The sequence below is a fragment of the Carcharhinus amblyrhynchos genome, chromosome 12 (genome assembly GCF_965287045.1).
Source record: "Carcharhinus amblyrhynchos chromosome 12, sCarAmb.v2.hapA, whole genome shotgun sequence".
Lineage (NCBI taxonomy): Eukaryota > Metazoa > Chordata > Chondrichthyes > Carcharhiniformes > Carcharhinidae > Carcharhinus > Carcharhinus amblyrhynchos.
In genome coordinates this window covers 19,403,290-19,430,750 of record NC_137335.1, presented here as the reverse complement: position 1 = coordinate 19,430,750, position 27,461 = coordinate 19,403,290, and the positions used below count along the sequence as shown (strand labels likewise).

Genomic DNA, 27,461 nt, shown 5'->3' with positions numbered 1-27,461 from the left:
GTGAGAATCCGGTCGTTGTGGTTCATGTGGGTGCCGGCGACGTAAGCAAAATGCAGACTGAGGATCTGGGGAGGGAGTATGAAAAGCTGGGAATGGAATTAAAAAGTAGAACCGACAAGGTGGTTATCTCTGGGCTACTGCCTGAACCGTGTGCAGATGGGCGTAGGGTTGACAGGATTAAGGAAGTGAATGGGTGGCTCAGGGATTGGTGTGGGAGGAATGGGTTTGAATTTATGGGGCATTGGCACCAGTATTGGGGTAGGTGGGACCTGTTCGGGCGGGATGGGGTTGGTCTGAACCGTGCTGGGACCAGAGTGCTGGCGAATCGAGTAAAGAGGACTGTAGACAGGGCTTTAAACTAATTAGGGGGGGGGAGGGTGCGAGGGTAGGTGACCTTACGAGGTCTAAAGTTAAGGAGAGTGTACATGTAAGGGAAGAGGCCGAGGATGTCCCAATAATAGAGGGAGTGAGGGCGTGAGTATAGTTGGTGGCGTTGCGGCAAATAGGGTCCAGGTGAAGACTGGGATGAAAGCACTTTATCTGAATGCACGAAGCATTCGGAATAAAGTGGATGAGCTGATGGCGCAGATCGACACAAATGGATACGATCTGGTGGCCATTACAGAGACGTGGCTGCAAGGTGACAGGGACTGGGAGCTGAATGTACAGGGCTATCAAGTGTTTAGGAAGGATAGGCAGGAGGGAAAAGGGGGGGGGCGTAGCTCTGCTGATTAAGGATAGCATCACGGTGGTAACAAGGGATGATATTGGAGCCAAGGAGCAGAGGGTGGAATCGTTGTGGGTGGAGATTAGGAACAGCAAAGGGAGGAAGACGCTGGTGGGTGTCGTCTATAGGCCCCCGAATAATGATCTGGAGATGGGGCGGGCTGTTAACGCGCAAATAAGTGCGGCGTGCAGGAATGGGACGGCCGTAGTTATGGGGGATTTCAATCTGCATATTGATTGGTCGACCCATGTTGGACGTGGGGGGCTCGAGGAAGAGTTCTTGGAATGCTGCCGGGATAGTTTCCTCGAACAGTGTGTGTTGGAGCCGACGAGGGAGCGATCTATCTTGGATCTGGTGCTATGTAATGAAGCGGGTAGAATTAGGGACCTTGTGGTGAAGGATCCTCTTGGGGAGAGTGATCATTGTATGGTGGAGTTTCTGGTGCAGATGGAGGAGGAGAAAGTGGGTTCCCGGACACGCGTCCTTTGTTTGAATAGAGGGGAGTACGGTAGGATGAGAGAAGAATTGGCGAATGTGGACTGGGAGAGCGCGTTGGAGGGAGGGTCTGTTGAGGAGCAGTGGAGGATCTTTAAGGAGATCTTTCTTGGTGCTCAATGGAAATTTATTCCGATGGTCAAAAAGGATAGTAGGAGGAGAGGTAATAAGCCGTGGATAACGAAGGAGGTGAAGGAAAGTGTTAAATTAAAAGCGGAGGAATTTAGAGTAGCTAAGAGTAGTGGGCGAGAAGAGGATTGGGAGAGGTTTAAATGTCAACAAAGATTGACAAAGAAGTTGATAAGGAAGGGTAGGAGAAACTATGAAGCTGGGCTAGCGCTTAATATAAAAAAGGATAGCAAGAGTTTTTATAAATATATAAAAAGGAAGAGGCTGGCTATGGTGAATGTTGGTCCTTTAGAGGATGAGAAAGGGGACCTAGTGGTAGGGGATGGGGATATGGCTAAGGTATTGAATAACTTTTTTGTTTCTGTCTTCACGGAGGAGGATGTGAATAATTTGCCGGGTGTTAGCGATGGAAAGGTGGTAGGACTGGAGGGTCTTAATGACATTACTGTTACTAGAAAGGTGGTGCTCGACAGACTGGAGGGGGCTGATTGTGGACAAGTCCCCAGGACCGGATGGAATGCATCCGAGGGTTCTGAAAGAAATGGCGGAGGTGATAGTGGATGCCTTGGTGGTTATTTTCCAGACATCGCTGGATTCCGGGGAAGTGCCGGATGATTGGAAAACGGCTAATGTTACGCCGTTGTTTAAGAAGGGTGCCAGGCAAAAGGCGGGGAATTATAGGCTGGTTAGTTTAACGTCTGTGGTAGGTAAAATGTTAGAATCTGTCATTAAGGAGGAAATTGCGAGGCATCTTGAAGGGAATTGCTTGATAGAGCAGACGCAGCACGGTTTCATTAAAGGGAAGTCGTGTCTGACAAATTTACTGGAGTTCTATGAGGACGTGTCTACGGCGGTGGATAGAGGAGAGCCGGTGGATGTGGTCTTTCTAGATTTTCAGAAGGCGTTTGACAAAGTGCCTCACAAGAGGTTATTGCAGAAGGTCGAGGGACATGGAGTTGGGGGTAGGGTGTTAGCGTGGATAGAGGATTGGTTGTCAAATAGGAGGCAGAGAGCGGGGGTCAACAGGTGCTATTCGGATTGGCGGATGGTGACTAGTGGAGTGCCCCAGGGGTCGGTGCTGGGGCCTCAGCTTTTTACCATTTATATAGATGATCTGGAGGAGGGAACCGAGTGTAGAGTGTCGAAATTTGCTGATGACACCAAGATTGGGGGAACGGCAAATTGTGCGGAGGGTGTGGAGAGTCTGCAGAAGGATCTAGATAGGCTGGGCGAATGGGCCAGGAAATGGCAAATGGAATTTAATGTTGGCAAGTGTGAGGTGGTCCACTTTGGTAGGAAAAATGGTAGGAAGGACTATTGCTTACGGGGCGAAAAACTGCAGCAGGCGACGGTGCAGAGGGACCTCGGGGTCCTTGTGCATGAGTCGCAAAAACCCAGCTTGCAGGTGCAACAGGTGGTCAGGAAGGCGAATGGGATGCTGGCCTTCATAGCGAGGGGGATTGAATATAAAAGTAGGGAGGTCTTGCTGCAGCTGTATAGGGCATTGGTGAGGCCGCAACTGGAGTACTGTGTGCATTTTTGGGCGCTGCACCTGCGCAAAGATATTTTGGCCTTGGAGGGAATGCAGAGGAGGTTTACTAGGCTGATACCGGAGTTGAGGGGGTTGAGCTATGAGGAGAGGCTGAATAAACTGGGCTTGTACTCGTTAGAGTTTAGAAGAATGAGGGGAGATCTCATTGAGACGTATAAGATGATGAATGGGATGGATAGGATAGAGGTGGAGAGACTCTTCCCGCTCAAAAAAGACAGTAGGACTAGGGGGCACAGCCTCAAGATAAAAGGGGGGCGGTTTAGAAAGGAGTTGAGGAGGAACTTCTTCACTCAAAGGGTGGTGAATCTCTGGAATTCTCTGCCCATTGAAGTGGTGGCGGCTGCCTCGCTAAATATTTTTAAGACGCGGGTTGAAGGGTTTTTGATAGGAGAGGGGATTAAGGGTTATGGGGAGAGGGCGGGAAAGTGGAACTGAGCAGCAACAGATCAGCCATGATCTTATTGAATGGCGGGGCAGGCTCGAAGGGCTGGATGGCCTACTCCTGCTCCTATTTCTTATGTTCTTCTTGACTGTCTTCTCTACCTGTGTTGCCACTATCAGTGACCTGTGTACCTGTACACCCAGATAGATCTCTCTGCCTATCAAATACTCAAGGGTTCTGCCATTTACTGCATATTTCCCAAAATACATTACCTCACATTTGTCCAAATTAAACTCCATCTGCCATCTCTCCACCCAAGTCTCCAACCAATCCTTATCCTGCTGTATCCTCCGATGGGCCTCATTGCTATCCGCAATTCCACCAACCTTTGTGTTGTCCGCAGACTTCCTATCAAACCAGTTATATTTTCCTCCAAATCATTGATCCATATTACAGAGTTCCATGTAGCAATGCAAGCTTTAAGTTCATCCTTTACCTGTCATTCTCCTTGTGTTAAAGCAAATACCCTTCTGACCATCTGTCGTGTCATGTTTTGTACACTGTAAGAAGTGTCACAACACTAGGTTAAAGCCCAATAGGTTTATTTGGTAGCTTGTGCACGAGCTATTAGGTTTTAACCTGGTGTTGTGAGATTTCTTGCTGTGCTCACCCCAGTTCAACGCCTGCATCTCCACATCATTGTACGCTGTCTCAGTGTTTTTATTTCTCTTAGCCTTACTGAACCCATTCACTAAATTCATCACAATTTCTGTACTGTGGCCCCTTTTGATTTGTGTCTTTGGTTCCTCTGAATTCCACTTTTCCGCTTTCTGCCGTTTGTTTCTGTCAGCAGTTCCTTTGACTTCCTGCATCGGTTCCCACCGCCCCCCAGCCAGATTAGTTTAAACCCTCCCTAACAGCACTAGCAAACACTCCCCTTAGGGCTTTGGGTCCAATCCTGCCCAGGTGCTGACCGTCAGATTTGTATTGGTCCTAGCTTCCCCAGAACCGGCTCCAATGTCCCAGGAAGTTTGTATTCCTCCCTCAAGACACATTCATTTCAGCTATCCTGACATTCCTACTCTGACTAGCGCGTTTCTTCTGGGATCTTGCCATGTGTGAACTGATTCTGCTTCAACAATGACGAACTTAAAAATAATGAATTGTAGTGAAATTGTTTAGGCATTTTGAGAGACATAAATGCAAATATGACGATAAACGAAAGTTCTAATTTGTTTATTTAAAGGATTCATTTGATTATTTAAATAACTGTGTGACGATGAATGAAAGCTTCTAATTTGTTTCTTTTATTTAAAGGATGCACTTGATTATTTCCTTTCTGGTGCTCACAAAAGACACACATTAACCGTAAAGACAGTATGAACCACGTGGATAAAAAGGTGAGGATTCAAAGTGTGCAAAAAAAAACAAACTGCGCCAAACCGGTCATAATCATCAAGCTTAGTCAGACATCAACTCCGCCTACTTCCTCTTCCCGATCTGAACGCTGCGAATTAGGATGCGGGTACGCCTGTGTTGCGCGCTGGAAGCCATTTTGGAGCCTGTTGTTATTCAGAAAGAGAAGCCGGTGATCAATATGGATCCCGGGGAAGGCAACCGCACTACAAAGGGTTCGGCGCGCGGATTGCGCACGTGATCTCCATTCCCAACCGCCACCCGTTCCAATCCTCAGCCCGCCCGCGCGCTGCACTCTGCCCAGTGCCCGGATGTGCCCGTCTCCTCAACGCGCATGTGCTCACGCGGCAAGAGGCGGGGCAAGCTGGCCTTTCAGTTAATGGAGAACGGGCGGAGGGAAGAGTGAGTGTGTTATTATGTCCCGATACAACCGGTGCGGTGGAGGTGAGGATTCCCCCCCGCCCCCCTCCCCTTAGCATTTAAAAAAAAACCCAAACCGAAAATAAGACCACCGAAAACAGGCCAGCATTTTATCCCTTCCCGCACTTTCCAAATTGAATGCTGCTTGTACAATGCCGAAATGTTGCGGAAGCTGCCTTCTGCGCGATGGTAGCACGCCAGCCTCTTTGGCATGGCGGGGGTCGGAGCTGCGTAATGGCGGCAGCTTGTTCTCTCCCCTTTAACATCGTTTTCATTTTTCATCGTTGCCCTCTGAGATTGCAGTATGTGTGCGTGTGTCTGTTTTAAAAACCGCTTTGCCTCGATGGTTTAACTGTAAAGATTGTGGGGAACATGCCTGGGAGCAGTCACTGAAGCCGAAAGCAATCGAGCGCGCTTTGGCGGGCCGTGCAATGCATCCATGTTGTTAGAGGGTATACCTCTCCAGTTCGTGATTAAATGATTTGCGAAGGTAGTAACCAAATTGAGCCCGGCACGTTGGTGGTACTTGACCCTGGGTTGGGAGTAGAGAAGAAAAGGAAGTTCGACAGTGTGCCAAGCGATTGAACCTTAATGCAACATTTTGACCCCTATCCCCCGTGCACGTTTATCTGTTGTCTCGCCCAGTAAATTAAGATTTAGCATTGTTTTTTGATGTCTTATTCAAGTTGATAATATGCACCATTGAAGCTGTGCCCCAGGTTTAGAGGATCTTGGGTCACAATTCGAAACCATGTTTTGAGAAATTAATTCTAAAAATATATAGCAATGTAAATAATTGGAGCTTGTGCCACTACCAGCTTGTATCTTTGCTGTTTCCATTCTAACAGTTGAATTTTGCCTTGTGACCCCTATGGTGAGGTGGAAATTTGTAAGAGAAATTGATTGCCTTATGAAATTAAGTTTCATGATATAATAAAGATAAGATGTTTAGTTAAAATTAAAGAAGTGTCAGATTATGTCCTAAACCATGAATTATGTTAATAGAATTAAAAATGCTGGTACGTGGAATCATTTGATCCACACTGCCTGTTGGTTCAAGCTCCATATTCTAATGTAATCTCAACTATTGCTTTACATAAACTTCTATTTTTATTTATTGTTAATATTGTTTTTTTTCTTGCTTCATTGCCACTTATTAGTAAAGAATTCCATTTTCTATTATCTGAGAAAATTAATTCCAATCATCTTCGTTTTTAGTGCAAAAAGTGTTAGCCTTGACTCAATGGTAGCACACTCACCTGAGTGAGAAGGTTGTGGGTTCAAGTCCAACTCCAGAGACTTGAGCGTGTAACCCAGCTTATTCTTCTGTGTAGTATTGTGGGGATACTACACTTGGGTGAACTGTCTTTCAGATGGTACATTAAACTGTGGCTCTTTCTGCCCCTTCAGATGAATGTAAAATGCCTCATGAGATTATAATTTAAGAAAAGTAGGGGTTTTCTTCTGTTGTCCTGCTTTGTATCAGTATCTCAAAAAAATCTGGTTATCTTATAAGTCTGGGATTCTGTTGTGTACACATTGTCTACCATGCTTCCTACATTACTTCTGAAGTGCAGTCATTGTAAGGTCCTTTGGGACAATTTGAGATTATGAAAGACACTGCCAATGCTGGTTATTTTTCTAATCCTGAACTTGGGACTCCTCATTTCAGTGAAAATATACTTGCATTAATGCATGGAAACGTTTTCCTATTTTTTGCCATTCTTATTAGATTTCTGTTTAATCATCTCCTGCAAGAACATTTTTACATCTGATAACTCTTGTCCTGTCATTTTTTTTAGCTGTTGACAACATGATCTACCTTTAAATCTATGGATCCCATATGTAGGATTCTATTTAATTCTTCAGAACTTAGTCTGGCCTTTCTTAGGATGAATATCCCTCAATTTTCAGCTGCAGTTGTCTCACGTTTGCCAATTATAGTCTACCTGTCTTGTACTGTTTGTTTCTCTTATGGTTTGCCAGCTAGTTTTGATCCCTCTGTGTGTTCAGGCCACATTTATTTATATAGAAGCAGGTTGTTCTGGGACATTCCTGGAATAAACCATTAGGTATTTGAAGAAATGTCCTTTAGTGCAATTGTACTTCTACAACTCCACAGTTAGTTCTGTGGGCTTTGACTTTAAGTATCTTGTGTGATGTGTCAAATATGTTGCAGTAGTCAAAATATAACATGACTTCTGCATTTACTTCCTTGCTTGGTAAGATTGCAGTTTTCCTGCATAGCCAAACTGAACAAAGATTGTAAAATATAGTGATTTAATAGGAGTAAATATATTGAAATTCTTAATCGGGTGATATATTGTTGTCAATATGCTGCAAGGCGCTATAGTTGTAATGTTATGAACCACCAATTGAAGAATTTGGTTTATAGTTTGACTAGAGAAATAATACTGTTGGTAAGACTTAACACCATTGTATAATTCTGAAAGCAATTAAACAGGCTCTGGCCATTTGTTTTTGTTGCAGAAATTATTGGTCAAATATTTTTGATTATGTACAGTATTGAAATTTCTTGACTTTACTAGAAAGTGTATTGGCTTTTCATGTGATGAACCAGGGTGATTTCCACTTCCAGAGTAATATAACTTAATTGGACAATTTAAGTATACTTCTAAGATAGATAGTCGCTTTCATAGCAGAGAGGTTTACTGTTTACAAAATGGGAGATTTTGATAGATGTTTTCACAGCTATTTATGCTTCTTGTATACAAAGAACAGAAAATTACAGCACAGGAACAGGTCCTTCGGCCCTCGAAGCCTGCACCAACCATGCTGCCTGACTGAACTAAAACCTTTTGGGGACCATATCCCTCTATTCCCGTCCTATTTATCCAGGCACCCTTTAAAACTCACTATTGTATCTGCTTCCACTATCTTCCCCGGCAACGCATCCCAGGCATCCACCACCCTCTGTGTAAAAACCTTGTCCCTCTCACCTTAAACATATGCCCCCTAGTAATTAACTCTTCCATCCTGGGTAAAAGCTTCTGATTATCCACTCTATCCATGCTCCTCAGTCTTGTAGACTTCTATCAGGTTACCCCTCAACCTCCGTTGTTCCAGTGAGAACAAACTAAATTTGTCCAAACTCTCATAGTTAATGCCTTCCATGCCAGGCAGCGTCCTGGTAAATCTTTTTTGTACCCTCTCCAAAGCCTCCAAGTCCTTCTGGTAATTTGGAGGCCAGAATTGAATACTATATTTCAAATGCAGTCTAATTAAGGTTCTATAAAACTGTAACGTGACTTATCAATTTTTAAATTCGGTGGCCTGGCCGATGAAAGCAAGCATGCCACATGCCGCCTTGACTACCTTCTCCACCTGCATTGCCACTTTCAGTGACCTGTGTACCTGTACACCCAGATCCCTCTGCCTATCAATGCTCTTAAGGATTCTGCCATTTACTGTGTATTTCTTATCTTTATTAGACCTTCTGAAATGCATTACCACACATTTGTCTAGATTAAACTCCATCTGCCATCTCTGCCCAAGCCTCGAACCGATCTATATCCTGCTGTACCCTCTGATGGTGTTCATCGCAATCCGCAGTTCCACCAACCTTTGTGTCATCTGCAAACTTACTAATCAAATCAGTCACATTTTCTTCCAAATAATTAGCAAAGGCCCCAGTACTGATCCCCGAGGAATGCCACTCATCACAGTCCTCCATTCAGAAACACGCCCTTCCATTGCTATCCTCTGTCTTCTATGACTGAGCCATTTCTGTATCCACCTTGCCAGCTCACCTCTTATCCCTTGCAACTTCATCTTCTATACCAGTCAGCCATGAGGGACCTTGTCAAAGGCCTAAGTGAAGTCCATGTGGACAACATCCATTGCCTTGCCCTCATCAATCATCTTCCTTGAAAAATTGGATCAAGTTCGTGAGACATGATCTCCCCCTCTCAAAACCATGTTGCCTCTCACGAATACATCTACTTATTTCCAAGTGGGAGTGAATCCTCTCCGATAGTTCCCCTGCCACTGATGTAAGGCTCACTGGCCTATAATTACTTGGATTATTCTTGCTACCCTTCTTAAACAAAGAAACAACATTGGCTATTCTCCAATCCTCTGGGACCTCCCTTGCCTCTCTGTATTCTGGGGTATATCCCATCAGGCCCTGGGGACTTGTCTACCATAATGTTTCTCAAGAACACTAATACCACCACCTTTTTGATCTCAACATGACTCCAGCTCATCGTCCACCAAGTCTTTCTCTTTGGTGAGTACTGACACAAAGTACTCATTTAATACCTCAACGATTTTCTCTGGCTCCATGCATAGATTCCCTCCCCTGTTGTCGAGCGGGCCAACCTTCTCCCTGGCTACCCTCTTGCTCTTTATATATGAATAAAAAGCCTTGGGATTTTCCTTAATCCTGCTGGCCAATGATTTTTCGTGACCTGTTTTAGCCATCCTTACTCCTTGCTTAAGTTTCTTTCTACTTTCCTTGTATTCCACACTTGCTTTGTGTGTTCCCAGCCTCCCAGTTTTGACACATGCGTCCTTTATATCTTTGACAGGCTCACGATATCTCTCGATATCCAAGGTTCCCAAAACTCACCATACTTATCCTTCATCCTTATAGGAATGTGCTGATCCTGAATCCATATCAACTTGCACTTGAAAGCCTCCCACGTGCTAGATGTTAATTTGTACTCGAACATCTGCCCCCAATCTACGTTCTTCAGTTCCTGCCTAATATTGTTGTAATTAGCCTTCCCCCATTTTAACACCTTAACTTGAGGACTACTCTTTTCCTTATCCATCAGTACCTTTAAAGCTTACTGAATTGTGTTGACTATTCCCGAGCTGCTCCCTTACTGAAACTTCGGCCACCTGGCCTGGCTTATTCCCCAAGACCAGGACCAATATGGCCCCTTCCCTAGTTGGACTATCTGTACACTGTTTCAAGAAGCCCTCCTGGATGCGCCTTACAAACTCTGCCCCATCCACACCCCTAGCACTGAGTGAGTCCCTGTCAATATAGGGGAAACTAAAATCTCCACCACAACAGCCCTGTTACCTTTACACCTTGCCAAAATCTGCCCACATACCTGTTCCTCTATCTCCCGCTGGCTGTTGGGCAGCCTATAGTAAACCCCCAATATTATGACTACACCCTTCTTATTCCTGAGCACCACCTGTTTTACCTCGCTGTATGAGTGCTGTCAGGTGTCCTCCCGCAGTGCAGCTGTGATGTTCTCCTTAACCAGTAGTGCAACGATAGAAGATTGAAATTTTTTTTGCAATAAATGTAAATCAAGAAAGTGGTTTGCCAAAGTTAGCATTCGTGCATACTATTCAAATAATCTATTTTTATGATGGAAGTTTCAAATAGTGCCATGTATTGGGGTTGACTACTCTGGTCCTACTCCGATGCTCCAAATTGAACCCATTCTAACTCTTATCTTGGTATTGCTATAAGGTATATTTTGTAAATTAGGTGTGATAAACTATTTCTTAAAATCTGTCATGTTCCTGATCTTGGGTGTGTTGCAGTGAAGAAGTAGTCATATTTATTTTGTAGTGAGGGAAAACTTGAGGGATACTCTCACCAAATGTTATGTAACTGTTAAGTTTAAATGGTGTGCGTGGGTGTGTATTCTTGAGTCAGGTTCGTTGCAGAGAACAATACAATTCCTTCTCAAATTATACTAAGGTGGAACCAGATTGTCAAAATTTTGGATTATTCTAGGTGTAGAGTATACATTAGCTACCTTTTTGGAGCAGTGTGAATGATCACCTATTCTGACCAACCAATTCAGTAATGTGTTTCTAATTTTCTTTCTGGTCCAACCTGAAATTGAATCTTAGCTTGTTCAGAAAGTACGTTTTACTTGTTTTTTGTTTCATATCGTGTGGAATATGTTTTCGATTTGTAAAATTGTGTTGGAAAGAGGAGGTCTTAAATGCAGAATATCATGGCTTGATATTCGAGGTGAAAACTTTGCATGCTCAGAAAACAAAAGCACATGCTGTAACTAAGATATTTTTGATCTATCTTGCTTCAGAATTCTGATTTTTGTCTGCAATTGTTCAAGGAGGTACCAAGCTGAAGATGGTTGGAAAGAAGTTTGAAAGGAAATGTCCGTTTACCTGTAGTTGTGGAGTTTTGGGTATCTGGCTGTAAGTGACCATACTGATGTTTGGCCAGCTTCCTGCCATTCAGTGGTAAAGCTGTGACTGCAGGAGAGCTAGTCCAGGGAACTTAATTGATCAATTCTTGATTTGTGCGATTCTGAATATTTGCTCATTCTGAAGAGTGTTCATTTTTGATTTGAAAATTCAGCGGCATTTATTCCAGTATGCTGCTCAACTCAGTAATATTAAAACCATTACTCTTTGAATTGCATTTAAAGGTCTTTGCCTATATCCAAAGGTCTTTGCCTGTGTGAATGAGAACAAAGTCTGCAATGTGCATGAGCAAGCTAACTATGGCACTGTGGTATGGGAAGCTATTAAAATGGACTTGAAAAGGCTTACATGATTGGTAGAAGGGAAAACAGTTTGGCTGATACTGTTGTCCAAAGCTACGACCAAGAGTTTGAGGCTGTTTTGTCTGCATGGTGACAAGAATAAGAACATTGCTTTGAGGTTGGAAAGTAATTTGAAGTGGAATGAAGAGGATCCAATTGTTGTGCCCCTTGTTGGAACCAATGGCAAGGGTTGAACTAGAAATGAGACTCTGAGGGGTGAGTGAAAATTAAAATGCAGAACTTTGATTTGATTTACTACTGTCACATTGATAGAATCACAAAATCCTACAGTGCAAAAGGAGGTTATTTGGCCCATCGAGTCTGCACCAACCATAATCCCACCCAGGCCCTATTCCCATAACCACATACGTTTACCCAAATTGGCCTCCCCTTGACACTAATGGGCAACTTAGCATCAGCAATCCACCTAACCCGCATACCTTTGGGCTGTGGGAGGAAACCCACATAGACGTGGGGAGAATGTGCAGACATCGCACAGTCAGTGACCCAATCTGGGAATAGAAACCAGATCCCTGGTTCTGAGGGGCAGCAGTGCTAACCACTATGCCACCATGTTGCCCCATATACTGAGATATAGTGAAAATACTGTTTCTTGCATGGTATATGGGCAAAACATACCGTTCATAGAGTGTATAGAGGAGAAGGAGAGGATAGTGTGCAGAATATGGTGCTGCAGTTCTAGGTAAGATGAAGATAAAGATTAGCTTAATATATGACATGAAAAGTCTGGTGACAGGGAAGAAGCTGTCCTTGAGTCACTTGATGCACATTTTCAGACTTGAGTCTTTTTCTCTATGGGAGAAGGTGGAAGATAGCATATCTGGGCTGCATGAGATCCTTGATTATACTAGCTGCTTTCCTGAGGCAATGGGAAGTATAGACTGAGTCGATGGATGGGAGGCTGGTTTGTGTGATGGGAGGGGCTGCATTCACAACCCTTTGTAATTTATTGGTCAGAGCAGGTGCCATACCAAGCTGTGATACAACCAGATAGGATGTTTCTGATGCGTTGGTAAAAATTAGTAAAAGTCATAATGTACATGCCAAATTTCCTTGGCTTTCTGAGAAAGTAGAAGCATTGGTGAGCTTTCTTAACTATAGTGTCAGCGTGGAGGGTTCAGGACAGGTTGTTGATGATCCAAACACCTCAAAACATGAAGCTCTCAGCCATCTCCACTTCGTTGCTGTTGGTGTAGACGGGTGTGCAATTAATATTTAATACCTGAGATGTGCAAGTTGGCATTGAAGAAACAAATGAGCTTTTTACAAAAGCAAAATGCTGCGGATGCTGGAAATCTGAAATAATTGCTGGGATAATCTCAGGTCAGGCAGCATTTGTGGGAACAGTTAACGTTTCTGAGTGATCTCTCATCATAACTAAAGAAAGGTAGAAATGTAAGAGTTTTTAAACCAGTGGGAGGAGGAAGAGCGAACAAATGGAATGCTCTATGATAGGGTAGAGGATAGAAACAATTAAATAACAAAAATTTAATGATGCATCAGCCAAAGATAGTGGCAGTAGATTTAGTAAAGAAACCAAAGGTTGTGCCATAATGAGCCATGAATGACTAAATAAAAAAAATTTGTATGTAGTATGAAATATAAAGAAACAAAGCCATCACAACAAACAAAAGAAGTGGGGAGAAAAGAACAAGATGAAGGTAATCGTTGAACTTGATGTAGAGTGATGCATTTGAACTTGCGTTTAGCAGGCCATGAATTGAAGGGTCAGCATGGAGCAAGATGGAAAATAAGATAACAAGCAACCAGAAGTTTGCAGGCTCGTTTATCCAGTCTGTGTTTGGTCTCCCCAGTGTAGAAGAGACCACATGGGGAACAGGGAATACCCTGTACTTTTCAATTTAATACAAGTAAAATTACTCTTTTGCTTGGGGACAGTATTTGGGGCCTTGGATGGTGAGAAGATAGGTGAAATGACAATTGCTGTCTCTCTTGCATGGAAAGGTGGCTTAGGGAAAGGAGCAGATATTAGGAGTGACTCAAAAGGAGACTAGGGTGTTGCGGAGGAAATGGTACTTTTGGAAAGCTGAAGGGGAGGGCAACGGAAGATGTGTTTGCTATCATGCTGCACTTGGCAGAGGAAGATCAATTGAATACAGAAACAGATGAGGTGGAAGGCAAGGACAAGGGGGACCCTGTTGTGGTTCTGGGGAGGAGGATAGGGCTGGCAGCCAAAGAATGTGAAATGGATTGGCCACTGGAGAGCCATGTAAACCATATTGGGAATTCTTGAGTGAGGAAAAGGAAGGCACATCGGAAGTGCTGGTTTGGAAGGATACATCTTAGAACTGATCAACAGATGATCAATAAAGGAATTGGGAGAATAGAATACAACCCTTTCAGGAAGCAAGGATCCTTACTTTCCAAACTGCTGTATTCAGCAGATCATCCTCCGCTAGCTCCAGTATGATACCAAATGCATTTTCTCCTCCATGGCACTCTAGCTCACCACAGTTGCCCCAAACTCACCCTTCCTTCCCCTCGGCACCTTTCCATGAAGGTGATGCAGCGCCTGTGTTTTCACCTCCTGCCTTGTCGCTGCCCAAGGCCCCAAACACTCCTTGCAAATGAAAGTGATTTACTTGTACTTTCAATTCAATACACTATTTGCTGTTCACGATGTGGTCTATATATTGAGGAGACCAAACACAGACTGGATGACCACAGGATGAATATCTCCTCTTCAGTCCACAAGAATGACTCCAAGCTTCTGGATCATTGTCATGTTAATTCTCTATTCTGCTCTCATTCTGATATTTCTGTCCGTGGCCTGTTATAATGCAAACTCGAAGAACACCACCTTGTCTTTTAACTCTGCTCTAAAACCTCCTGGGCTTGGTATCAAGTTGAATGTCTACCTTCATATTGTTTTCTTTTATTTTTAGTTTTGCTGTGTTGATCTTGTTTCTGTTTTAAACATTCATGTTGCATTCAGTTTTTATTTGGTCATTTGAGGCTCATTTGGATACAATCTTTGGTTTCCTTACTATATCCATTCCCACTCTTTTTTTTAGGTTGGTGCATCATGAAATCTTTTCTCATTTAATCTCCCTGCCCTCCTTCACATGAGCACAGAGCTTGCCTTTTCTACTCCCTTAAAAACTGTTACATAATCTACCTTTCTTCACTTCTGATGAGAGGTCACTTGATCTGAAACGTTAACTCTGTTTTTGACCTGCTGAGCTTTCCACAGCAATTTTTGTTCTGGTGTTAAAAATGCTTAACTGAAAATGGTGTGGGAGGCAGGGCACTGGCACCAGTACTCGGGGGGGAAAAGGAAATGTCATTGAGATGAGCTCTACTTGAATTGACCTGGGATCGGTGTTCTAGCAAATCAAATAATTAGGCATGTACAAAGGAGTTCAGTGAACAAACAGGTGGGAGAATTCAGAAATGGGTAACTGCAAAGCAATAAGAATGTCGACAACGTAAAGCAAGAAAGAGACTTTGGTAAAATCAGTATTAGTCAGGAAGTGCTCGAGAGCTTATCATTAGTTGGATAACCTCAAGGAAACATCAGAAGTTCATGCTGAAGACATTTATGCAAAGTATTTACAAAATAGTTGAATAAATAGCACTGATAAAGATTAATATTTGCATTAGTGGACTTTAGTGCCGTTTACTCTCCAATTCTTTCATTGTAACATGGTTGCAGAGAACCAGATTCTGATGAAAGGTCATAAAATGAAACATTAAGCATGTTTCTTTGTGCGTAGATACTGTCTGATCTGCATTTTTTGTTTTAATTTCAGATTTGCAGTATTTGCAATATTTTGCTTTTGAATTTATAGAAAATTGAGATTTTAACCAACATGGAGACATGGTTGCAGTGACCAAGTCTTCCAAGATATTTGACCTGAAAAGAATGGGTTGCCGTGATAAAGTTACAGGGTAATGACAATACAGAATTCTTAACTCAGAAAATCAAGATGTAGAATCAGTTTGGAGCTAAGAAGCAAGGATGGCAACATAACAGTAGGAGTAATTTATGGACCCCCGATTGTGATTGTAGTGCTAGGCAGAGTACAAATCAGAAGGTGCATGTAATATGGATAATACAGAAATCATGGTAAATTTTAATCTTAGGCAAACCAAATATGGAGGATAGATTCACCAAGATAGTGATAGTGTTTGAGATCAGTATGTCAAGGAATGAACAAGGGAACAAGTTATTTTTATATTTAATTTTAGGCAATGAAGTGGGGTTAATCTGTAGTAATGGAGTCTGAGAAGAGTGATCTTAATGTACTAGAATTTATGTTGAATGTGTTCTAATTATGTTTAAAACTAGGGTCTTAAATTTGAACAAAGCATAATATGTAGGTAGGAGAGGTAAGTTGGCTATGGTGGGTTGTGAATCTAGATTGAAAGATATGATAGTAGATGTGCACTGACAGATATTTAAAGAATTAATTGGTACTTGGCGTTGATTTAGGAATGAAGTTCCACAGGAAAAGTGGTTTAACAAGGACCCTCATCTTGAGTCTGAGAGAAGATTTTGAGGGGGTCTTCTAATACTAACCAAAATACACTACTGTACAATCTACACGTTGCCACTTCACTATCCAAGCAGCAATTTGTCCTCTGTTTCTGGTGCTGATTTTGGTAAAAATCCAACTGTCAGCCTGTTTTTTTTCCCTTTGCCTTATTTTGGCCTCTTGATTCCTTAGTCTGATCACCCATGCATGTAAACACAGTAAACCAACAATACCATTGATATTTGTCTGCTTTTGCAGCCTGTAGCATGGATAGGCTCAACTGGATAGCAGCCCGTGAGAAGTGAGGCAGGGCTTGAGCAAAATGACCCAGCACTTGCTTAAATTTGGGATGGGAGCATGGTATTTGGGGCAGTGATCTATAAACAGTGGGTTAGACATGATTCGGAGCAATGATGAGCATCAGGGTTATTGCCAAGAAGTGTAGTGGATTTTTCAGTCCATGAAACAGTGTTAAATCCTCTGAGGCACAATAAGTCACATGCTTAAACCAACTTGAGTGACTCATTCCTAATGCATGGGACTCAAGGGTGTCTTTTGTTTTGTCATTATATAACTTTATCTTCCTTCCATGTCATAGATGTTGTATTTTTGATTTCCATCTGTGAAATTCCAATGCATTATCTGAGGAGGGACTATTATGCTTTCAAGACCCCACGTATTAGCAGAAAAAGTATTTGTTGTATGAATTTTTATAACGTAGGAAAGGGGGCTCAGAAGAAAGAGTTGATAACCCCTGGTTTAAATCAACTGAACAATTCTCTCCATTGCTTTTTAAAATACTCTCCTCTGATTTTGTTTTTTTTGTCACTTTAACTCACCCTTTGACACCTTTCCTTGTGTCTTGCAAGCTAATGGAGTCACTTGTTTGCTCCAGTTCCCTCATTTGGTATTTTCTTTTTTTTGCTGCCAGGATTTCAGTGGCGTATGTCATGTTTGACTCTCCCCATCTCAAAATGTTTGTGCAGCTTAATTTTCTGATAAATGGTTGCTTTGCATGCACGTAGATGTACCAAACACTGAAGTAAGATGGGTCCTTATGTGACTAGATATGTCTTAATTGGTCAATAGTCTATCCAGCCAAGAGTCAAGGATTGCCCTCTAGCCTTGTAAATTAGTATAGGGTGTGCAAGACTATGGATAAGTCTTAGAAAGCTACACTTTGGCAATTCTGACAAGTTAATTGTGTCTTTCGTCTGTGCACCAGGTGCTGAACTGAACTTCTGGTGCCAATCCCTAAAGCTGTATAGACAACATTGTGGCACAGGTGGAAGCCAGGCCGCCCATCAAATCCATGCCAGTTCAAGTGGAACAGTTCAGTCAGGTCCATGAAGGGGAGGTGATGGCTTAGTGGTATTATCGCTAATTTGTTAATCCAGAAATTCAGCCAATGTTCTGGCGAATCTTCTACTCAAGTTGTAAAGATCTGGAACTCTGCCCATGAGGGTGATGGAAGCAGAAACTATCAAAGGAAACTGGATGGACTTGATAGAAATAAACTTGCAGGGCTACATGGATTGAGTAGAAATTTTCTTTTTATTCAGTCATCTTGACCTAGACATGGTGATTGCTGGCTGGCCAGCATTTATTGCCCATCCAAAAGGTGCATTGGCCATGCTAAATTTGCCTTCAATGTACCGAGCAAGCACCAGTGTGGTGACTGGGGGGCTTTCACAGTAGCTTCATTGCAGTATCAATGCAAGTCTACTTGTGACTAATAAACTTCAAACTAATAAATAAGTGTTAAACATGTCTTTTGGACTGTGGGAGGAAACCCATGCAGACGTGGGGAGAACGTGCAGTGAGCCATGCTGGGAATCGAAACCAGGTCCTTGGCACTGAGGCAGCAGTGCTAACCAGTGCGTTTTGTAGCAATATGACAAATAAGCATTAAGTTAGCCTCCATTTGCAGTGTGTAATTGTCTACAGTTTTGAAGCATTAGCTGAATGCAATCAGTTCACATAGTTCTTAAATTAGTGGTGGCGTGTATGTTCCCATGTTTACCCAGCCCATATGGTCTATTAATTTTGTTCCTACGTGAGTTGATGTGTATATATTTCAATGTATTTTCCCCAATTTTAGTATATTCCCTTACTACTGAAACTTATGACCAAAAAGCTTCTAAGTGCAGTTGCTGCCACGTTTTATATACACATTGTCCCATCAGTGTAACTTAGTTCAGAAGGTCTAGGTTCAACTCCAGTACTCCCTTTGTATTTCCTCGGCAGCTTTTTTGCATTTTTTTATCATGTGTCTTCGGATGTGTAATGGTTATTGGAAGAATGTTGATCGGGATATCATAGGTTTTGTAATGTCACTTTTTATTGGCTATCTAATTGCTGGAAGATGTTTAGTTTAATACTCATTCAATTGGCATATCCAGCAAACACTTTCCTAAATACTATACTAAAATGTCCAACTAGATCATATGCTAAAACCCTGGAGTAGCAGTTGAACCCACAGCTTTGACTGAGAGGCACGTGCTAACATCTGAGCCATTTATTGAAAGTTTCTGATCAAATTACGGTACCATGTTATCTATATGGGCAAGTTTCACCCAGTGAATTGCTTCCATAGCTATAATTCTCACGACTTCCTGATACTTGTAACATAACCTACCTCGGCTTTCAGACCTTGATTGCTTTCCTTCACTCACAGTGCTCCTACTGTGGGCCACCTTTTTGCTGGGAGCCTCTTGCTGTTGGATTACCAGTTCATGCAAGCAAGAGAATCTCTGCTCTTTTTCTATTTTATTCGTTTTGCTTCACATGAATACTTTCCTTTCTAATCAATCTTTACTATTGCCAACACTAATTCCACTATGGCCTCCAGCAGTCAGTTTGTCACCTTGTTTTTTTTTCCTGTGCAACATTGAGTCAGTGGCATAAAAACAGAATATACTGGAAATACTGAACAGGTCAGGCAGCGTTTGTGAGAACCAGAGTTGACGTTTCAGATCTATGGCCAAAGACCTAAAACATAGATTCTCTTTTTCCCTGGAGAGATGCTGCCTAACCCACTGAGTATATCTAGCATTTTCTATTTTTTAAGATTTCCGAGCATCCAGTGTTTTGCTTTTGTCAGTGGCATTCTGGCTCCAAATGAGCATCGCACCTGCATCTCTTGAGTGGCTTTCTGCGCTGTCAGAAATTTATTGATCTTGAGCATAGACGTTTCATCATGATGTTGCACTTCACCTGCCCCCATGAGAAGTCATTTTTGCGTTCATTAACAGAACATTTTTCAAAGTTAGTACATTTTTATTAAATCAGTCTGTTTGTGGAATAGAATCCTGCATTACCCTATAACAGATATCTTTGCATGCTAAACATTTCTGTTCTTAAATATTTGGTATTTTACCTTGTCACAAGAGACTTTTGCCCTTCTCTATCATCCTTAGTGTACATTAAAACAGTGCAGCAAAGTTTATTTTGTTTGTATGTATGTACCTAAAGCACACAGAGTCCCTATAGTTTTCACAGATAGTTAAGTATTGTATATTTAACATAGTTTTATTTAGTGTTTTGTTTTGTAGACTCTAATGATGTCTGATGTGCATCTCAACAGAAACCAAGGTCTATGTAGGTAACTTGGGAACAGGTGCCGGTAAAGGGGAACTAGAGCGTGCATTCAGCTACTACGGACCACTGAGGACAGTCTGGATAGCACGGAATCCCCCTGGTTTTGCTTTTGTGGAGTTTAAGGAGCCTCGAGATGCTGAAGATGCTGTTCGTGGTTTGGATGGCAAGTAAGTAAACTTTAAAGGGGATCTATATCCCATTGGTAAAGTCATTGCTTTCATTATCACTTGTTGTTCTTTCAAGTTACATAACATGAATGTTTTCAGCTGTTTTTTAAAATTCTGTTCAGAGCACAGTTGTTTGGATCATTAGATACTAAAAGGCAGGGTTTGTTCCCTTAAAAATAGAGATAGAAGTAATAGTGCTTATGTAATCTTTCCTATAAAATCAATGTCAATTAGCAGGAACTTGTTATTTAGGAACATAGTGGGGATTGTGTGCTCTGATCAGAGAAATACAGAACATCTGAGGAACATTCACAGTGCTTTAAATGGGGAGAATGAATAATGAAAGGACTGACTTTACCATTTGGATTTAGCTCCCCTTTAAATAATAGGCAGTTGTCAATGAGTGACAAATGTACAAAATTGTTGTATATATGTGTGTGTGTGATTGGTGTGCTTGGTATCCATACATTTATTTTATTTATTACAGTAAATACAATAGTGTATGGATAAAAAACTATGACAGCTGCCATTACTGTAACCAAACCTGTATTAAACACTCGTGTGGTCTGGCAACTGTGGAAATGACAAATTATTTCCACAGTTGTCATGTCATTCGCCAGCATACCAGTACTATTTTTCCCATCAGAGAGCCTGTCCAGTAACTGAATATATGTATAACTGCTCTTTGTCCTGTTTAGGCTTTTGCAGTCAGTTAAATTCTAACCAGTTAAAAGCCTTCTCTTGATTTTAATGTTTAGTTTTTTTCTGCCAGTTTCTCCCTTTGTACTAGGCATTCGGTGTTGGGAAGGAATGGCGATAGTTGCTTCTAAACCTCTATACTGTTTTGCACTTGTCCCATTTGCCAGGAAGTACTTGACTCCATTTTGTGAATTACAATGTGGGCAGTCTGGAGTATACATCTGCATTGATGTCGATCAGAGGTTCCCAAATGTTTTGCTGAAGCACCCTTCTCAAAAATTCAATGTCCTGTGGGTGCACCCTTTTTAGGTAACAGTGAAAGAGATGAGAGGCAGCATGGAATGAGCAGTAGCAAATTACAGCCTGTTTTTAGATTGCTTATAATTTCCATTGAAGTCAACAGGAAATAAAAAAGCGTGAGGTAAACCATGATGCTCATTTTGTTATTTGGTCCCTTTTAGCACTTCTATTAGAGACCAGTCTTCCCACCTTTGTATTTTTTGTGTAGAAGATTTTATTTTCTCAATTAAAATGATATTGCTTATGACAGCAATGTAAATAACACTGTACTTGCAACTAAATTAACTTGGAAGAATCCTTGATGACTCAACCTAGCTCAGTTGTTACAATGAATCTGTTTGCTAATGCATAATTTGTGGAATCAAAATTTGATTTTTGGAGCATTTCAACTGTAAATCGAGCTTTATGTTCAGGCAGCTTGTATGCTTGTTAAGGGATGTAATAGTGAAAAGTTCTTTGTACACAAATGGACAAATGGTTCAGCCATTCTTTAAGATAATATGAGTATTTGTTTTACAATGAGAGCCAGAACTGGTCAAAAGACAAAACTGTAAATCTTTCTCAAAATGGAATCACTGATACTATTGATCAAATTTTCTTTTAGACTCCATGTCAATCTTGAGCTTTGCTACAGAGCCCTCTGAAAATGGGTTTGAAACCCAGGCAAAATCCTATTGAATTTTATACAAACTTGAGACAGACACTGTAGAATTGCGCCTCTGAATAAGGGCTGACATTTTCCAGTCCAGAATAGCAGAAGACTATTAGAAATATGGCTCAAAGGCAACCTTAAATAGATCCCAGTACAGGATGCAATGTTTAAATAGTAACTGATCAATGTGAAAGCCACCTCTGGTCCAGCCTTTGTATCCTGTGCTGAGATCACCCTGTGCAATACATGTTTTATACTTGTTCGTATTTCAACTTAAAATTTACTAAATTTCTTAAAAATTGAAGATATACGGATTCTTGACATACTTCCTCTGGTTATGTCAGATTGCATTGGTGGCTCACCCTTCAGCCAGTTTGTCCTCCTGACATCCTTGTCGTTCTAGGGAACTGTTGTAAATAGCTGTCCCATCATTCCCTTTGACACCAGGCTGCCTATTTTTGAAAATATGCTAGGGGAATGGGTCACCTTTATTCCCATTTATGTGTGAACCATTGATTCTATTTGTCAGTTTGATTGTAGTTACCTGCTCTTGTGCTTGTGCTAATGTTTGGTAATTTTTTTTAGCTTTTTTAAGAGTAATTACTCTGGATCTTTCAGGTTTCACTTGTCCTAGTCCCTTTACTACATGCCAGGGGTTTGGAATGTTTGATGGAACTATAAGTTTGAAGACTAGTTGAACTTTGGGACTTTGATACTACTAAATTCTGCCATCATTTTTGGAAGATATTTTCATTTGTTTTATATTGAGTGTGGAATTGAGGATTTATTGTTTCATTGCTTACTGAAATAAGTAGAAATTATGGCTAAGATATTGTAAGTTTAATGTTGCAATATTGTTTGGATGATTTTGAAGTCAACTAGTTCTTTTTGAAAGAGGCGATTCATAAGACCAATTAAAGTGTTTCGGAGTACCCTCAGCAATTCTAATTTAAACCTAAATATATTCATCCTAAAAAAAATTATGACCACATGAGTGTTATAAATGGAATATGCTATGGAGGGAAGTGAAATACAGTTTTTATTTGCACTTTGGGACAGATTAATTCTCCTGCGACTTTGTCGCTCGTGAATTGTTAATTCTGCCAGTGGACAAATCGTATTTCTCCCTTTCTATCCTGTACCTTCTGTCAGCTGTCATTAATAGGCTGTTTAAATTTCTTCTAAACCATTGTTCTGATCTGTGGTCTCGGCTTATCCACAGGACCACAGACACGACTTGAGCTAATTGCTCACTGTCCTGAACTGCAGTTTCAAAAACAAAATTTTGATATATCATGCACATACAGAGCTTTCTTTTTGTCTTCCTTTTCTCTCTACCTTTTTTCCAGAGGAAGTAAAGATAATACAATTTTTGCTAATAAGTGGCAAATGCCATCAAAGCATCTTACTTCAAGTAAGAATTTTGGATTTGCTCCAGTGCATAGGTGTTGGCATCACTCCCAGTAAACTTTATTCTACAGTGGTAATTTCATTTCCTTTCATCAACAATTCTTTTGGCTTCTGTCACAGCTTTATTGGTGTCTATAACTTCTCACCCAATCCCTCCTATGACTGCTTGCTTTTCTTTCATACCCCTAAACTTCAAAGTGGATAACTGAAAACTCTGAATAATACATTGCCAAACTTAAGCTTCCTTTTTAAAAAGTAGACACCAGATGCCCAACAGGGACTCCACGTTTTACTAACTTGTGAACCGTTATTTAACTTTTTTTTTAACTGTACGTACATCTCAGTTTGAGCTGTTAAGATTTAATTTTCACTAGGATCGATGGAGTTATTGTATTGCTCCCTGCTCAGTTAAGTGGTGTAGTGCCTTTAACTCTTGTTTTTGTTTTAATTTTGTGTGCTTTTGATTCTCTGTCTCAGTTGTGACACTGTTTTTTTCACTCTAGTCTCAAGGAAGGTAGGTACAGTTTGTCATCCCCTCTTTCCCCTGCCACCCTCTTTCTCCCCCCTCCCCCCACCCATCCAATTCAAATTGATGTTTTGAATTTTACTCTTCAGGGTAGTGGGAGAAATATGCTTTTCATATAGACTTTGGTTAGATCTTCAGCTGCCTTGCCTGCTATCTTTCCTATATCAGACAGGTTTAATGTAAATATTGCCAAGCAACTTTGTGATGTTACAAGCTTCATCGTAAGTTTACGTGTTCTATTTTTGGGCTTTAATGAAGTGATGTAATGTTCTCCTTGTTGCAGAAAAACCTGTACAGGGAGACTGAAAAAGAATGTCAGTAGCCTGATTTCACATTGTTTTGTGATGGGCGTTGAAATAATAGCTGTGATGGAAAGGCAACTAATTTACTTTAGTTGTATGCAACATAAAGCAAGGGACAGGTTATGCTGTTGAATCCTTCAAGTGTCTGTCATTTTATAGCAATAGTTTGGTTATAATTACAGATTTTAACTGATGCTTTATGTTGGGTTGTCTTTGGCTTTGTATAAACAGTGATTTCTTTAACTTAAGGGTAATTTGTGGCTCACGTGTTCGAGTGGAACTATCAACAGGAATGCCTCGGCGCTCGCGCTTTGAGCGGCCACCAGCACGCCGACCCTTTGACCCAAATGATCGATGCTATGAATGTGGAGAAAAGGGTCATTATGCTTATGACTGTCATCGCTATAGCCGACGCAGAAGGAGCAGGTACAAGTTGTCAATTTCAGTGACTTCTAATTATTGCTTAAAAGCATTTTAATTTAAGTATAATTAAAAATGAAAGTTTTAATAAGAATAAAGAAATGAAATGCTTTATTGTTGCTTTATATTTTAAGTGATAATCAGGCCTTGTGGCAATTTTTGCTTGACTTTTTTGCGTTTCACTTGTGAATGTTCTGAATATTAATGATCCACCTGGTCCGAACCTTTCAGGTTTCTTCGGTTGAGTCAGTCACCGCGATTCAGAATGTCGTGAGCCTCATGATATCAGGCTAAGGCATCTAGCAAATCCAACAGTTTTGATGCACCTAGAGCATACGGTGATTGGCATGAGGCCAGATCCCCTCGAGAACCTGCTACAACTAGCTTCACCTTAAGATTCTTTTGAGGGCAGAAAATGTTTGAGAGTGAGACAAGGTGATCGCCGTTATGCTGTAAATTGGCTTTCAATTGGGCCCCTTTCTAGAGGAACGCCAGATTGACCTCATTCCCTCGTAGACAAAACATCCTGCGTCAATCAAGCCTCACTTTGGCTCATTTGGCTGTCAGTTTGATCGTCGTTAGATTGAAGAACATCTAGATGCTGCGATGGTCTGATAGATACTTCTAGATCGCCTAGATCTGCTAGACCTTGGTCCAAAGAGAGGGTCGACTGACCTGCAAACTTGCAAGGTTTACTTTACGTACCACTTACAAAGTTTTTTTTACAATGCACAAAATACTAAAATAATGTAAAATTTTTAACTGAATCTACATTATGTAGATATAATCTAAAAACAAATACATAGGGCCCCAAGTTATCTTCAATCTGACGAACATGTACTATATTGTAGCAATCTTGTTTTGATTCCAGCAGAGGTATTCCAAGAATTTAATTCTGAAATTGCTGAAGTTAATACTGCCTTCTTTCATTAAACCAGGTCCAGGACTAGATCACGTTCACGTTCACGGGGAAGAAGGTATACCCGTTCACACAGCCGTAGCCGTGGTAGAAGGTACGTTTTTGGTTGTCAGGTTTAGCTTTGAGTAGTTTCTAGCTATCCTATAAAAATTAAAAATAATACTCAACCTTCATCTAGGTCCAGGTCTTTTTCTCCTCGGCGGAGCCGCTCATTTTCACCAAGAAGGTCTCGATCATTTTCTCCTAAAAGGTCCAGGTGAGTGAACGTCTTTCCTTTCCCTCTTTGCAATTTAAATAAATGTGAAATTTATTGAACAGCAAATTGTTGTTTTTTGATGTTGCCGATTAAACCGCTAAGGTTGCAAATGTGCTTTTTTGCCTGGCAATTTTTTTAAAAACTTGACCTTGCAAAGAGAGCACGTCGTGTTGATGACATACTGAGAAGTTGCTTTGATGGGGAACATTGGGTAAAACTGGTGCTACATGTTTTGCTGATGCAAAATTGAGCTTTTGATTGAAGCAAATTTGTCTTGCATACAAATAATTTGCCCATTAATTTGCGCACATCTAGGTAACAGCAGATTAGCCCATGTAGTCATTTAATTTTACTCGTTTTACAACCAGGACAATTAATCGCTTGAATTCTTTTCACCTTGGTTGTTGACAGGTTATTTTATATGCATCTAGGCTTCTGTTTATAATGTGCTGTTCGATGGGCTGCCGGTTAAGCTGGTTTTCTTGCAAGATGAGGCATACAAATGCTATTCGGGTGTATCTTTTTGTACACCAAGTGAAAGGACCTATTGAAAGAGAACTATTTAATAGAATATTAGTGCCTCTGCAACATTTATCTTTGAGAAGTGCCTAGCCTTCGCTTCGCAATAGCTTAACTGGCTATAGGTAGAAAGAGGGATGAGGTCTTGCACCAAGAATTCAGGGAGTTAGGCAATAGACTAAGGAGCAAGACCTCTTGGGTTGTAATCTCTAGATTACTCCCAATGCCATGAGCTAATGAGTACAGAAATAGGAGAATGGCAGAGATGAATGTGTGGCTTAAGAGTTGGTGCAGGAGGGAGGGTTTTAGATTCCTGGACCACTGGGACCGTTTTTGGGGAAGGTGGTACCTGTACAAGTGGGAAGGTCTACATCTGAACCAGAGCGGAACTAAGATCCATGCTGGTGGGTTTGTTAGTGCTGTTGGGAAGAGTTACAACTAATTTGGCAGAGGGAGGGGAATCAGACTGGCAGAATGGGGGCACAGCATAACATAAAAATGGAATCAGGTCAGAAGGAAAACAGCAGTAGTAAATTTCAAGAGAGTAAGACAAGGCTGGAAGACCTCTACTTTAATGCTAGGAGTATTAAAGGTAAAACGGATGAGTTAAGGGCAAGGATTGATGTATGTAATTATGATATAGCCATCACAGAGACGTGGTTGAGTGAGGGGCAGGTTTGGCAGCTCAATGCCCCAGGATGTAGAATCTTCAGGCGAGATAAAGGAGGGGGTAAAAGAGGAGGTGGCATTGCATTATTAGTAAGGAAAGATGATAGCTTGGGGACATCAAATGAAGCTTTGTGGATAGAGCTTAGGAATTAAATATGTTGCTGGGTGCTTATTATAGACCCTCAGGTAGTCAGCAGGAAATTAAAGAACAAATATGTGCGCAATTCAGAGGAATGTAAAAATAAGAGGGTAATTATTTTAGGTGATTTCAACTTTCCCAGCATTAATTGGGATAGCCATCATGTTAAGGACTTAGATGGAGTAGAGTTTTTAATGTATACAGGTCAATACGTAGGGGATCCAACAAGGGAGGGAGCTATGCTGGACCTGATTCCGGGGAATGAAGCTGGAAAGGTGGCTGATGTGTTTTGGGGGGCGGGGGGGGGAGGTGGTTGGCATTTTGGTGATAGCAACCACAACATGGATCAATTCAAATTTATTTGATTTATAGAGGGAAAAGTATTCTTTCTTGCACACTATGCAGACAAAGCATACTGTTCATGGAGAAGAAAACAAGAGAATTTGGGATGTAGTGTTATAGTCATAGCTAGGGTATAGAGAAAGATCAACTTAATGCAAGGTAGATCCATTTAAAAGTCTGCCCACAGCAGCGAAGAAGCTGTTCTTGAGTCGGTTAGTACGTGACCACAGAATTTTGTATCATCTTCACGATGGAAGAAGGTGGAAGAGAGAATGTCCAGGGTGCGTGGGGTCCTTAATTATGCTGGCTGCTTTGCCGAGACAGCAGGAAGTGCAGACAGAGTCAATGAATGGTTTGCACGATGGATTGGGCTACATTCACATCCTTTAGTAGT

General features: G+C 41.3%; 1 protein-coding gene across 3 annotated transcripts in view; it reads left to right on the top strand.

Annotated features, from left to right (window-relative positions):
- Positions 1 to 4,971: 4,971 nt before the first annotated feature.
- LOC145350824 (serine/arginine-rich splicing factor 7-like) overlaps positions 4,972 to 27,461 on the top strand; it is a 41,695-nt gene continuing 19,205 nt past the window's right edge. For 2 of the 3 annotated variants that reach the window (XM_080200160.1, XM_080200161.1), the window contains exons 1-5: positions 5,084 to 5,145; positions 19,734 to 19,914; positions 24,053 to 24,229; positions 25,162 to 25,236; positions 25,321 to 25,398. In XM_080200160.1, coding sequence (XP_080056286.1) covers positions 5,118 to 5,145; positions 19,734 to 19,914; positions 24,053 to 24,229; positions 25,162 to 25,236; positions 25,321 to 25,398 — 539 coding nt within the window. In that variant the 5' untranslated portion in view covers positions 5,084 to 5,117. Of the gene's footprint in view, positions 5,146 to 19,733; positions 19,915 to 24,052; positions 24,230 to 25,161; positions 25,237 to 25,320; positions 25,399 to 27,461 lie in introns of all 3 variants that reach the window. The other variant, XM_080200162.1, reaches the window with a different exon arrangement.